General features: G+C 29.1%; 7 protein-coding genes across 7 annotated transcripts; 3 read left to right on the top strand and 4 right to left on the bottom strand.

Moving 5' to 3' along the window:
- Positions 1 to 254: 254 nt before the first annotated feature.
- Positions 255 to 1,703, top strand: BN7_276 (uncharacterized protein; the record flags this gene model as incomplete). Its single annotated transcript, XM_011279089.1, has 1 exon — positions 255 to 1,703. The coding sequence occupies one exon, from the start codon at positions 255 to 257 to the stop codon at positions 1,701 to 1,703; it is 1,449 nt and encodes a 482-aa protein (XP_011277391.1).
- A 294-nt stretch (positions 1,704 to 1,997) lies between these two features.
- On the top strand, positions 1,998 to 2,822 carry BN7_275 (uncharacterized protein; the record flags this gene model as incomplete). Its single annotated transcript, XM_011279088.1, has 1 exon — positions 1,998 to 2,822. One exon carries the CDS (start codon positions 1,998 to 2,000, stop codon positions 2,820 to 2,822), a length of 825 nt encoding a protein of 274 aa, XP_011277390.1.
- Positions 2,823 to 3,496: 674 nt separating this feature from the next.
- Positions 3,497 to 5,129, bottom strand: UGP1 (UTP glucose-1-phosphate uridylyltransferase; the record flags this gene model as incomplete). Its single annotated transcript, XM_011279087.1, has 2 exons — positions 3,497 to 4,980; positions 5,051 to 5,129. The coding sequence occupies 2 exons, from the start codon at positions 5,127 to 5,129 to the stop codon at positions 3,497 to 3,499; spliced, it is 1,563 nt and encodes a 520-aa protein (XP_011277389.1).
- A 1,131-nt stretch (positions 5,130 to 6,260) lies between these two features.
- Positions 6,261 to 6,536, top strand: TIM10 (protein transporter TIM10; the record flags this gene model as incomplete). The annotated part of the gene is made up of 1 exon (XM_011279086.1): positions 6,261 to 6,536. One exon carries the CDS (start codon positions 6,261 to 6,263, stop codon positions 6,534 to 6,536), a length of 276 nt encoding a protein of 91 aa, XP_011277388.1.
- A 153-nt stretch (positions 6,537 to 6,689) lies between these two features.
- Positions 6,690 to 7,496, bottom strand: CYT2 (cytochrome c1 heme lyase CYT2; the record flags this gene model as incomplete). Its single annotated transcript, XM_011279085.1, has 1 exon — positions 6,690 to 7,496. The coding sequence occupies one exon, from the start codon at positions 7,494 to 7,496 to the stop codon at positions 6,690 to 6,692; it is 807 nt and encodes a 268-aa protein (XP_011277387.1).
- A 564-nt stretch (positions 7,497 to 8,060) lies between these two features.
- Positions 8,061 to 9,818, bottom strand: BN7_271 (uncharacterized protein; the record flags this gene model as incomplete). The annotated part of the gene is made up of 1 exon (XM_011279084.1): positions 8,061 to 9,818. The coding sequence occupies one exon, from the start codon at positions 9,816 to 9,818 to the stop codon at positions 8,061 to 8,063; it is 1,758 nt and encodes a 585-aa protein (XP_011277386.1).
- Positions 9,819 to 10,882: 1,064 nt separating this feature from the next.
- BN7_270 (uncharacterized protein) lies at positions 10,883 to 12,655 on the bottom strand (the record flags this gene model as incomplete). Its single annotated transcript, XM_011279083.1, has 1 exon — positions 10,883 to 12,655. The coding sequence occupies one exon, from the start codon at positions 12,653 to 12,655 to the stop codon at positions 10,883 to 10,885; it is 1,773 nt and encodes a 590-aa protein (XP_011277385.1).
- Positions 12,656 to 13,287: the final 632 nt, after the last annotated feature.

Below are 13,287 nucleotides of genomic sequence, written 5' to 3'. Positions count from 1 at the left end.
AGTCATAATTTAATTTAGAATATCTTTCACTTATAATAATACAAAAATTCATTTCAATATTCTATTAATTGCTATACTGATCCATCATGATGATGCTTGAAATGTTACGCAAGCAGCTTTTAAACACATGGAAGAGGGTCTTTTTCCTCGTGATATTGAGTTTTTATTCATACATACCAATGATTTATCTTGGAATATTGGCTTTACAAACTTTGATTATGATTTTATTTCACATTTATAGGATATATCGTCGAATGAAATATAATACCGGTACTGAAGTGTTACGCTTTCATTCTAAGTGTACGAGAGAGCGTGTCATATTTGAAAACTTTTTGCTATCATACGTTAGACCAACTTTGAAAGCCTATACATATTTCAAACTTTTATTAATATTCCCAATACAATATTATATTACAACCTATATGGATAGCATTTATAACTATTTGTCAATGAATTCAACAGAGCTTATTGAATACACAAGATCCCTTTTGCCCAAAGATAATAGCTTAACACACCCTGCAAACCTTACATTTAACAAAATGGGGCCATTGCCTGCATTCATATGGGAAGATGTAATGGTTATCGGCGGGGCTGATGGGAAAATATTAACAAGATTGAACTCAGCATTCTATAGGGAAATAGGACCAAGATTTTACAAAATATTTGGAAACATTCAAGCATTAATGGTTATAAGTAGTACTAATAAGATGAGGAAAAATGATTTTAATTTCCTATCATTTGGTCCAGATTTCCCACACGTTCCATATGAAGATTTTAGTATATATAAAAGAAATTTTATAGGTTCAAAGTATAGATATGAAACCTTAGATGTCTATTCCACAAAAGATTACACTAATTCAGAAGGTAATTCTGATGTTATTGTTGTTACATCATTGTCACAGATTGAATTCTTATTCAAAACCATTTTAAACAATCCAAAGTCTTTATTAAGAAAAAGTATTAGAAATATTTCATTTGATTTAACAATCTTGGATGGGACAGAAGAGCTTTTAGAGAATAAATTCATACAAAACACAATTGAAGAACTAGTCTCAAGGAGTTCCAATGTAACAAAATTATCATATGAATCACCAATGATGTTTGTAGAAAAAGATCATGAAGATTTTCTTGGATGTAGATGGAATACTCCATATAATAGTGTGTTATGGAGTTTTGCCAAGTTCCAAAAAGAATTTTATGAACCAGCTAATGAAATTTTCCCTAATAATGTATATTTTGGTGAATTTCTACCTATTGCTGAACAATTTGATTATATTTATTCCAAAAAACGTTTATCTTTATCTGATATTTCAAACTTGAATGATTTTGAAAATGAGAATCCAATGTCAACTTATGCAAATTCGATGCATGAACTAGGATATGAACAAGTAATTGACATATACTATGATGGGATAGATCTTAATTATAAAAGAATGAATGAAATTTCCACTGATAAATGTCATGATATAAAAATCAAGAATAGAGATTTCATTTCTGAAAAAAATCTTTTGAATACATTAAAATTCATTATGGAATCGATGATTGATCAAAATAATACCTGTGGTGATTCTATTTCAACATCTTTTTTAATAAATGGGTTCATTGAAACTGAGTATATATCAGTTAAAGATTTTGAAACTGGATATTTAAATGATTTTAAAACGTCAATGATACTTATTAACAAACCATGCAAATTCAACTGATTAGTATTAGATTAATCGATCTTCACAGATCATTTTAAATTTCAATCACCTTGTATACTGTATTCTCATATATGAACATATTTTACAACAGATTGTAGTAAGATCTTTGTGGTAAACGGTTTCCATAGTGATGAATGGAAATTATATACTAATGAAATATGGATTAAATAAATTTTGTACTTTTCTCAAGTTTCAATCCATTCACAAACAGAGAAATTGTCATTTTGATACTTTGGTGCTTGTAACTTATTGAAGATGTTACTCAATATTAGGAAATTTGGTCTTGTATTAATAATGGTTTTTTTAACATTACTTAACTTGTTAGTTTATGATGTCAAATCTGAAAGGATGGACAATTTTCTTCTTATTTTTATCCTATTTGAATTAGCTGCTGTGATGCAATTGGTGTTGTATTTAGAGTTGGTTCCAGAAAATCCATTTGCTAAACCGAGAGTTGAACTTATCATACCACCCCAATCATTTCCAATTAAGACTCTTCAAGAATTCAGGTTCAATAGAAGTACTTTATTCTTGAGCCACTTTTTGTCAAGTGAAATTTATTACACATATGCAAGAGATGAATTAGCTGATATACGTAGGAGAGGAAAATTTAGGTTACATCAAAATCATGCTGCAATAGTATCAAGAAAAATAAGAAAAAGTATTTCTAATTTTATAAACATTTCAAATTTTCAAGAGTTTGTTAGCTTCCAAGAATTCATGGAAGATTATACAGGTTGTTTAGCTCATTATTTTGTAAATACTCAAGAACGGTTATTCAATGTTGAGCAAAGAATATCAAATCATATACATAACCATTTAATCCACGGGAACAATGATGATTTTCAAAATCCAAATTTTCAAGAATGGATAAGATTAGGAAAATATGAGTTGAGTTTAATCAAATGGAGAAATCAAAGTGGTGGTCGTTTTTCTCGTAATGTTGTTCAGAATTTATTAAGAGATCCACTTTACAAGTTGAGATTTGCCAATGCTGTATTAGGTATAATGAGAGATGACCAAGTTAATGCTGGTATAACACAACCTAGATACCATATTGATAACATAGCTATATCAGCATCACCTTTTGACCTTGATATTTATTTGAATATTGGATGAAATTTATGTTAACAATATATTTTTAAGAAACTTCTGATCACTTAAGAGATTCTTTAGCTAATTATGATTCAAAACTTTGATAAATATCAACAGCTATAATTTAAAGATCGATTCGATCTATCATTGCAATTTCCAATTTAAAAAAATCACCAAAAAATCATACCATTAATTCAATTCAATATTTAATTAGCTTTAATAAATCTTAATTTTGCAATAATTCTTTTAATTGATGTAGTCATTAACCAATCAACCAATCAACCAATCAACCAATCAACTCACCAAACCAAATCGATCATAAATCCAAACCAAATGCCAGCATTAATCAAGAATAACCAACCAACTACGAATTTCTTTCATTTAGAAATAATTTAATCAAAATATCCAAATCAATGGTTTATCATATATTCTTCCTTATGAAATTATAAAAATCAAAACCCCCTTTTTTTTTTGAAAATTGAATTAAATTAATTAAGAATGTGATTAAAACTTTGTGCAAAAATGATGGTTAAATTTTTTTTGAATATTTTTGATGTGTTGAAAAAAGCAAGAATTAATATAATTAGCAAAGGAAACATATTTTTCTAAAAAATCAGATTTTTTTTTGTTGGAATATAGTTATTTTGGAAGTGAAATAATAATAATTAAAAGTATTTAATAATGTTGAAACAAGTTCCTTAATGTTCTAAAATGGTTAAATTACCTGTAATAACAACATTTTCTAAAACAGAACCATTTGGAATATCAATTCTTTGACCTTCTGAACAAACAATGATCACAGTACCTTTTAATACAACACCTTTACCTAATGTAACATTACCAGTTATAGTTAAATGATCCAATTCCAAGATTTTTGGAATATGAGAAATTCTTGAATTAAAACCTGAAACTTTTTTGAAATGTGAACCTAATTTGATTAAAGGATTTGCACCAAATCTTGAAGGATCCAAGACTAATGCACCATGTTCTAAATAGAATAAATCTGATTTAACTAATAATAAATCTGAACATGTTTTAACTGGTAAGAATCTTGATCTTGGAACAACAACACCATGTGCATTGTTGAAATGTCTAATAGCAGCACCAACAGCAGTTTCTAATTGTAAGACATTAATTTCTTGACCAGATTTATTAGTAATAGTTTTACCATTTGGAATGATTTCAACTTGAATTGAATTTGATTCAATTAATCTTTTAATAGCTTTTAAATTAATCCATAAATTATTTGTATTAAAATTTTTGAATTTTTTAATTGATTTAAATTCTTCAACATGTTCTTTTGGAACTTGAGCAATTTCTAATAAACGAACTTGACCATTATAATTGATAAGAGTACCACCTTTAACATCAGCTCTGGTCTTATCTGTCAATTCCATAATGTATTCTGAATTAGTTTCCAACATATGATTTAAGATTTTGGTATCAACAGTAGCACCTAAATTATCACCATTTGAAACAAATAAAATTTCTTTACCTTGTTCAATTAAAGCATCTAATTCACCTGAAGCATGTAAAGATTCAAATAAATCACCATGACCTGGTGGATACCAAGAATTAATATCATCTTCATAATCAGTTGGGACAGGTAAAAGAGAATCTTTTAAAACTCTTGGATAACGAGATTGATTAAAAGTTCTAATTCTTATTCTATGACCACCATATTTTCTAATGATTTGATGAGTATCTTGATCAGTATTAAAAGAATTCATTAATAATAAAGGAACATCAGAATCATATTTTCTATTTAAATGTTCAATTTGACGAACAGATAAATCCAAAAAGGTATTACCATCTCTAACTTCAATAACAGATTTTGGACCAACACAACCCATAGAAGTACCTAAACCACCATTTAATTTTAAAACAGCTAATTTATCTAAATTATCAGCAGTTGAATTTGATTCAATATTTTTATAAGCAACAACTTCATCATCATTTGGAGATCTAATTTTTTCCCAATCTAAAGTTGAACCAGCAGCTTTATCAGTTAAATATCTTCTAAATAAAGCAAAAAATGAATCCATTTCATTTTCGAATTTTGATTGTTGTTCTTTATCAGTAACAGTATCAGCCAATTTATTTAAAGCATTACGCATTTGACTTGCCGCAACAGATGTAGTTGTGCTTTCAAAAGCCTGTGAATATTTGTTAGTAAATAGATCTTATTATTACCAAATGGGTTAATTAATGGAGATTCAAGCCAAGACCAGTGAGAAGATCGGTGTCAATACCAGTGTCAACAATGTCAACAATGTCAACAATGTCAATCTTATGAATAGACAATCTCATCCCTGATCTATCCACCAACATTCAATGTTCAATATTCAATGTTCCATTCTCTTTTGTAATTCTAGAATTATAAATTTCCAATTCTCAAACGCGTGCGCACAATTCCCAACAACAAAACAAAACAAACCGCATTGGACCACACCGAAATTAAGGAGAACAAACAAGAAGCCAATTAAACATCAACAAAAACCAATGAAAGTCAATAAAACTATGAACAATTGAACTGAATAATCATCACCATCGTATTCTTCACCCCAAAATACCCCTTGGATCTTAATTCCCTTTGAATTGTCCATAGTGTCTTATACATAGTAAACCAAATCTCACAGCGCTTAAACTTTGAATCCATCAAAACACATCCAAATCAAACCCAAAAAACTCCAATTGAAATAGGAAATACTCACGAATGAAGATTGAGTCTTTGTATGTCTCTTTCCTGTGGTAGCCATCTTTGTTTCAATGAAAATCTCAATTGATTTGAATTGTTTTGAATTTCAATTGTTTGAATTTGAACAAGTTTTTGAAGTTTTAAATTGTTTCAAATTTTGAGATTTCAAAAATTCAATTTCGTTGCTGGAAAAACAAAAAATTTAAAAATAAACAAAAATTTGTTGTGTTTACCGATTTGAACCAGTGGATCAGATCTATTTAATTGATTATGTTATTTATTTAATGAAGCAATAGTCTAATGGTTAATTAGACTGGTTTATTGTGATTATTGGAGTCATTTACCCTATAGTTGACCTATGATTGTACTTTCACCACTACTTCATCAAATGTTCCTGAAATTGTACTATATCAGTTGAAATCTATGGTTATGTAAGTGATTATACAATCATACCTTTTTCATCAATGTTTGTGATATTTAATTAATCAATTGACAATCTTAAAGAATAATAATCATTACACTATACAATTCATCAAATAGTAAAACTAAATCTAAATCCAAATCAATTGTTCTTGATCTATATATACTTCTATATATCTATTATATTACATAATCCACAATACAATCATTACATAATCCGCTGCTTCTCTTAACAAATTGATTTTTTTTTCTTCGGTTCTTGAAAAAAACTGAACAAAATTGATGGCAATTAAAAGTGATCAAATTACAATCTATTGAAAGACTATATCAATTCCAATTACAAAATGTCATTCTTAGGATTCGGTGGTGCTCCAGCTCAACCTTCAGAAGCTAAAATCGCAGCTGCAGAAGCTGAATTAGATTTAGTAACAGATATGTTTAATAGATTAGTTGATAATTGTCATCAAAAATGTATTTCCAAATCATATAATGAAGGTGATGTTAATAAAAATGAAAGTTTATGTATTGATAGATGTGTTTCTAAATATTTTGAAGTTAATGTTAAAGTTGGTGAAAATATGCAAAAATTAGGTTCAAGTGGTGCTTTTGGTGGTAGATAAATACACAACACTTACCATTATGATATTCTTATGTTTACTCTTTTGATGACCTCTTTTTATTTCTGTACATATAAAATAAATTTACAATAAAAATCAATTATTTTAAAACCATGTAATCATTAAATTATATACAAGCTGTACCACACACTCTCTTTACAATCCGAAAAATTTCAAAACTCTAAGTTTAACACCTTCAAAACTATTCAATTTTGGTCTAACATCTAAATAAAAACTAGCCATCCCAGGATTTAATGCATTTGTTTTACCAGTATAAAAATCAATAACATAATCAATTTCTTTACCACATCTATTTATAGTCCAATCATGTCTATCAAAAGGTTTTGAATAACCTAATAATAATTTTAATCTGGCTTTAGGAGTTAATGCTTTACTATCTCCTTTAAAACTTGTTAATTTAACACCTCCACATTCGTCACTACCTTGACCTTCTTCCCATTTTAAAATATGATACCATGCTCTTTCATTAACTGCATTATGAATTGGTACAACAGTTCCCATATCTGAAGCATTTGGATCCCAATTTTTACGTTTCATAGCTTCAAAAAATTGTTTTTGTGATGGATATATCCAATTTGCATCTGCTCCTGTTCTTGGTATGGAACTTATTTCACGATCTTCTGGTAATGGAGTATTTGTTAAATAAATTGGTGGATCATTTGATAAATTTTCTGATGAATGATTTGTATTTGATGTGATTTCAACATCATGTTGAATAAAATTTTGTTTCTGTATTGGAGTTGGTTTTGGTTTTTCTTGTTGTTTACCTATTTCAACCCATTTAGCTCTTGCTTCATGATCTATTGGACATTTATCACTTTCATTAGATACTTGTGGTCTTGGTTTTGATTTTATATCTTCATGTGGATTAGCACCACCTTGTTTTAACCATACTTCTCGAGCACTATGATCAACTGGACATTTAGGTTGTTCCTCACTCATCTTTGAATGACTTTATTGTATTTGAATATTGAAATTAATAGTAAATTTTGTTTGATTACTTATATTTGATTACTTTTATTTATACATAAATTTCTATTGGTAAAAAAAAAATATGGCTTCTGTTTTCGGTAAGAGGCGCATAAACATACAGTACTGATCAATAAACTTTATAATTACCATTTTGGGAAGTCAAGAATGCTCGCGAATCGCTGGCGAGTTTTCTCATAGTTACGATTGTTTTGTAATTTTGAATGCATTTCAGAGTGTTACTAACAATGGAAACGGTGTTATATGAGGGTTTTCAAGGAATAACTTATCAACTATTAGGTTTGGGGGTATGATGGTAATACTAAATAATCTTTATTAATTTAATGGCTATTATAAAAATGTGTGTATACATACCCATCTACTATGTTGTTATTTCATCAATAAACTAATTCGCATACAGATTATCTAGAGTGTACAAAAGCTTGCATACAGATTTTGTCATTTGAAAAAGTAATTTTCAACTATAAATTAAACCAAGTTTTTGAATATTTCATTGGCTACAAAAGATCATGCACATCAAACTTTTGGATCATTTATTGTCGCTGATTTATTTATAAGAATCAATTGAGGTTCCAATCGAAGAGTAGAAAAATCTGGAAGGTGTTCGTAAAAATATGATGCATTTTCGGTAAACTCTTTTGAAACTTGTGGTTTCCCATCATTTGTACCTAACATCAAAATTGATGTTTCAATTGGATCAATACTATTGTCATTTGATTTGATATTGGTCAAAGTTTCAATCAAATCATTGAAAATTTCATAAACTTGTTGTTTGGTTTTAAATTCACGATTTTGAATCTTAACACATGATTGACCAGTAACAGTCATTCTATAATGACCATCTTTATCAAGTACACCTGTTGTTTTTTCAAAGACATTATTCTTGATAGTTTGATGCCAGTATTCTATTGGATTAGCCTTTTGAAAATATTTAATTTGACGTTGCTGGAATTTACTTATTCTTCTTCTTAATCTATGTGAATAAAGTTGATCAGAAAGTAAATAAACACATAACATCTCTTTGAAATAGACATTCTGTGGGAAAATGTGACGAAGATCAGATATAATAGATGCACGAGGAAGCTTGTTCTTGATGTTATTACAAATTTTGAAAAATCTTACAATTTTCCCTTCAAGTGAATCTTTCCATCTAACTCTATCGAAATTATCATCTAAAGGAACAACACGAATAGGCATAACTTGATCTGTATTAACCAATTTCATAACTGAAACATTTTCCTTATTTTTTACCTTTTGATCAATTAACTCTTCTAATGATTCATGTCCGCTTATAGGCGGATTTACTGATGAGCTCTGTTTCATAGTAATAAGCTTATCAAAACCATCAAACACACAGACATCTAGTAAGATTTCTTTAATGAACTTCTTCATTATTGAATTTGGATTTTGTAAAACATTCTTTAAAATAAATTGAATTTTCTTTAAACTTCTAACTTCGAAAGGTTGATTTAATCTTTCAAATGTAAATCCCTTAGATTTATACCAGAGCAATATAGGATGTCTATTTCTTTTTGTATCATTATGATCAAGAAGTTTGAAATAATCTTGATCAATATCAATTGAAGTATCTAAAAATTCATAATCAAATTGCTGGCTCTCTTGATGTCTTTTATAAATTGAATATGAATCACAATACTTGGCTGTGATATAATCAGGTCCATTCTTTAAATAAGCTTCATCAGTAAGTTTCATCTTGGTTAATGGGGTCAAAACAATTGTGAATCTCAAAGTATCATAGATTTTTGGTCCAAATGTATAGAAGAATGATTTATTGATGCTCATCATGATTGAGTTATTAATGTCACCAATGCTTGCAATGATTTCCCAAATTTCCATCGGAAACTTAATGTCATTAGCATTCCCGTTATGATTTGATACAAATCTACCAATATAATTGATCTTTGGACCTTCAAAACCTTCTAAATCCACATCTTCATCTTTCTTTATTGAAAAAAGTTTAATATTTGACTTGGAATAATCAATCCATTCACCTAATGATTTCAATCTATTAGCTAAATAATACCTTATTGGAAATGTTATTTTATATAATCTCCAAAAAGGTCTATAAACTGTATTATAAAACGAATGGCTAATATAAAGTCCACAGAGACCTCTAGGATAACTTGACCAAATTCCTAATGCTTCAAAAATATCTCTTTTAAAATATAAAGTATGGAAAGTATCAATGATTTTGTTCAAAAATGGTGTTAATATCGTTGTTATAGTAGTATTTATCATTGTGTTTAGTGTCATTATATGTATTGGTTATTAGTACTACACAATGGGGTGAAAAGAAAGTCAAATATCCATCATTTCATGAGATATTTATATATCCAGCTTATTAGCAACTCCTAAAGACAGAAAACATAAATTATAGCTCAAAAAAGAACTCATGAACTATATATGCAGCACAAAACTAATTACATCTCAATTCACGAACCCGCTACAAATAACCTCAGAAAAACACTTCATACATCCAAAGAAATTTACAAACAAACTTATGGATAATAAACTCTTAAAATGAAGTCAAATTAAGCTCCAAAAGCTTGATATATATTCATTTAAATCTAAATCTGATTCTCATCTTATCAAAGAATAAGTATGAGTAAATCAGGTGGAACCTTTTAAACCCTTTTAAAAAGTTCCAAATATTGTATTCATATGGAAAAATTAGTTAATATTGTTTTCAAATGGACTGCAGCTTGGTGCCTTAATTAGAGCTTATAATTTTCTCTAAGATGAATTATGATTGATTCTAACATTGTAATTTAGTTCAGATTCTTGAATATAAATTTCAGTAAATTGCGTTGAATAAAAGAAAAGAATAGATTTTGTGGACTCTTAACTTTAAATAAAGCTCAATTAGATGGTTGCTTCAACAACTTGAGAGAATTTCAAAAAGTATAAGTCGAGAACTTTTTTCCATATTGGTATTATATGGGGAGGAAAACATATAAGTCGGTTAATATACTAAAACCCTCGTTAAACGTACATACAATATACTTACTAGACGAATTACATATTATTAGAACCGACGTAGCTACAAATGATTTTGTTTCACAGCATCAATGTGTGTGTTTATTTGTTAATTCATGATATTTAAAAAAAAATTGACAATGCATGACAAGATATTTGAATATGAAATTAAAGAGAAATTGTGAAGAATTATAAAAAAAAAGAAGTTGAAACAAAGAAACAATGCATTTATAGTATGACAACAATTATGGGAATTCTTTTAAAAAAAATCTGTGGTTAGAAATGGGTAAGTAAAATAAAGTGAAATAATCATGGATAATAGAATGAAATTTAAATTTATATCAAAAAGTTTCCAAATATGCTCTTCTGTTATGAGTACTAGGATCAGTTTCTAAAATGAATTGATCATCATTACCTAAAAACCCATTGTTCAAAATCTTATTTGGTGTGTTACTTTTGAAGAAGAGTGTCTTTTTTGGAATCTTATTTTCAGTTGACATTTCTAAAAGTTTCTTTGGAATATCATGAGGAGCAACACCTTGACTTAATAATATTGCAACCATACCAGTAACAGCTGGAGCAGCCATTGATGTTCCTGAACTTTTAGATTCATATTGGTCATCTTTTAAACCTAAACTTGCAACTTCAACACCACTTGCGAAAATATCAACACATGGTCCATAAGAACTAAATTGAGCCAAATGATCTGTACGATCATCAATAGCACCAACACTAATTGCATAAGGTGAATTTGCAGGACTATTATTACAAGCTGGATTATTATTATTTCCAGCAGCAACAACAACAACTAATCCAGATTCAACTGCAGCTTCAACTGCATCATCTAAAACTTTGTTCTTACCAGAACCTAAAGATAAATTTGCAACACCAACAATATTATGATCTTTCATATGTTGAACTGCAAATTCAATACCAGAAATAACAGAAGTTAGTGAACCATTACCAAAAAAATCTAATGCTTTCACTTCAACAAGTGTAACCCCTTTAGCGACACCATAAGTTTTGGATCCAATAATACCGGCAACATGTGTTCCATGTCCATGAGGATCAGAATCAAATCCTCTACCAGTGAAGTCACCACCATGAACAACACGTCCTTCAAATTCTGGATGATCTTTTTTAATACCAGTGTCAAGAACATATACATGAACACCTTTACCTGTATTTTTAGGATCATAATAATAATTAAAGGGTTCTTTATCATGTTTTGGTAAATTCAGTTTTCTTGAAATTCTTGCTAAATGTCTTGGTGCATTAGGTTGTGCAATAAATCCATTAACTTCTAATTGTGGTTCATTTGAATCAACGTCACCATTTGGGTTCAAAGAATTCATAGGATTATGACGAGGAAAATCCAGATGGCCTTCGGAACTTTCAGTGACCATATTATCAATACCCATAATTTGCAAACCATTAGAAGGGGATTCTGTATGATTATTTGTTGAGTATTTCAAAAAAAGACCGAAATAGTAAAAATAATTCCAGCAGAAATTGATGTCTTTAACAGCTTTTGAGATAATCGTATCAAAAATTTCATCGGTTAACTCCTGGTTGAGGTCATTGATCAGTGATGAGGAGCAAGTATCTTGACTAGGTAATACCACCAATGGACTTCTTGTAGCATCATAACCAGTTCTAGAAAGAAATTGATGAATTTTATCTAATTCCTCTTTGGAATTCTTTTTCACAATCTTGGGATGAGTATCAATATTTGATTCAGATATTGTTAATGGTGGTTCTCTTAAATATTCATGACTAGATTCACCATCTAAAGCATCAAAAATCATATCAGGAACAATTTCAGCAATCAATGGATGATTTTTCAATTTTTTTATTGAATCAGATGTAAAATTACCACTAAACCCTTGAAAAGAACCAATAGAAAAAGTTTTTGTCATTTGAGAACCAAGAAAATCAAGTGATGAAAATTCACTATCACCTCCTAATAACCTATCAGCCAAATTTGTAATTCCAATGGATGGTAATTTCTTCAATTTAACCACATAATTCTCAGCAGCAGTCAATTGTGTGAATACCAACAATGAGAAGAGTAAAAAATAAAAAGTTTGCAGTAATTTGTTAGCTAGAATCATTTTGTATATGAGTATGTTTGTAAAATAGCAAAATAATAATCTGTTGATTCAAAAGAAGACCTCTCAGAAATGGTAAGAAGATCTCAAAATAGGATTTCAAACACCATTTATATTTTTCTGGATCTCAAATTTGTCGACTTTGTGTTTTGTGTAATTGATAATTAATTTCTGACACAAAAATGGATCAAATCAAGCACCCCAAAGTTCCCTGTAGCTGATAGACTCAGCGGCTATTGTCAGAACACCATTGAATAGAATCCATCATCATCACAATCACCATTAATATCACGTTTCAAGAAACAAAAGAAGTTCTTGTTTACATCCAAACCATCTATTAACCACGATAACAATAACAATAACAATAACAACGCGTAGAAAACTTCCCACCCAAAGCGGTTGCGCAAAAGAGCATCATACGTAGCATTCCCAAGCACTACCTCTCACAATTTCACCAAAATATATAGATTTCCTTCACCTTTCACGTTCCTTAGTTTGGCGCTGAGATCAAAAGTTTGTTGTTTAATATAAAATGATTTCCAGTACTTAAGAAATTGTCGCGAATTTTTGTTAACCCAACTTCTCACTACATACTATCAAGGATCAAGCATAAGTCATCGATTAACGCTATTTAA

This window comes from Wickerhamomyces ciferrii, contig 00005 (genome assembly GCF_000313485.1).
Source record: "Wickerhamomyces ciferrii WGS project CAIF00000000 data, strain NRRL Y-1031 F-60-10, contig 00005, whole genome shotgun sequence".
In the NCBI taxonomy this organism is placed as follows: Eukaryota; Fungi; Ascomycota; class Saccharomycetes; order Phaffomycetales; family Wickerhamomycetaceae; genus Hansenula; species Hansenula ciferrii.
The sequence above is the reverse complement of the archived record's forward strand: the minus strand, read 5'-3'. Positions and strand labels throughout refer to the sequence as shown.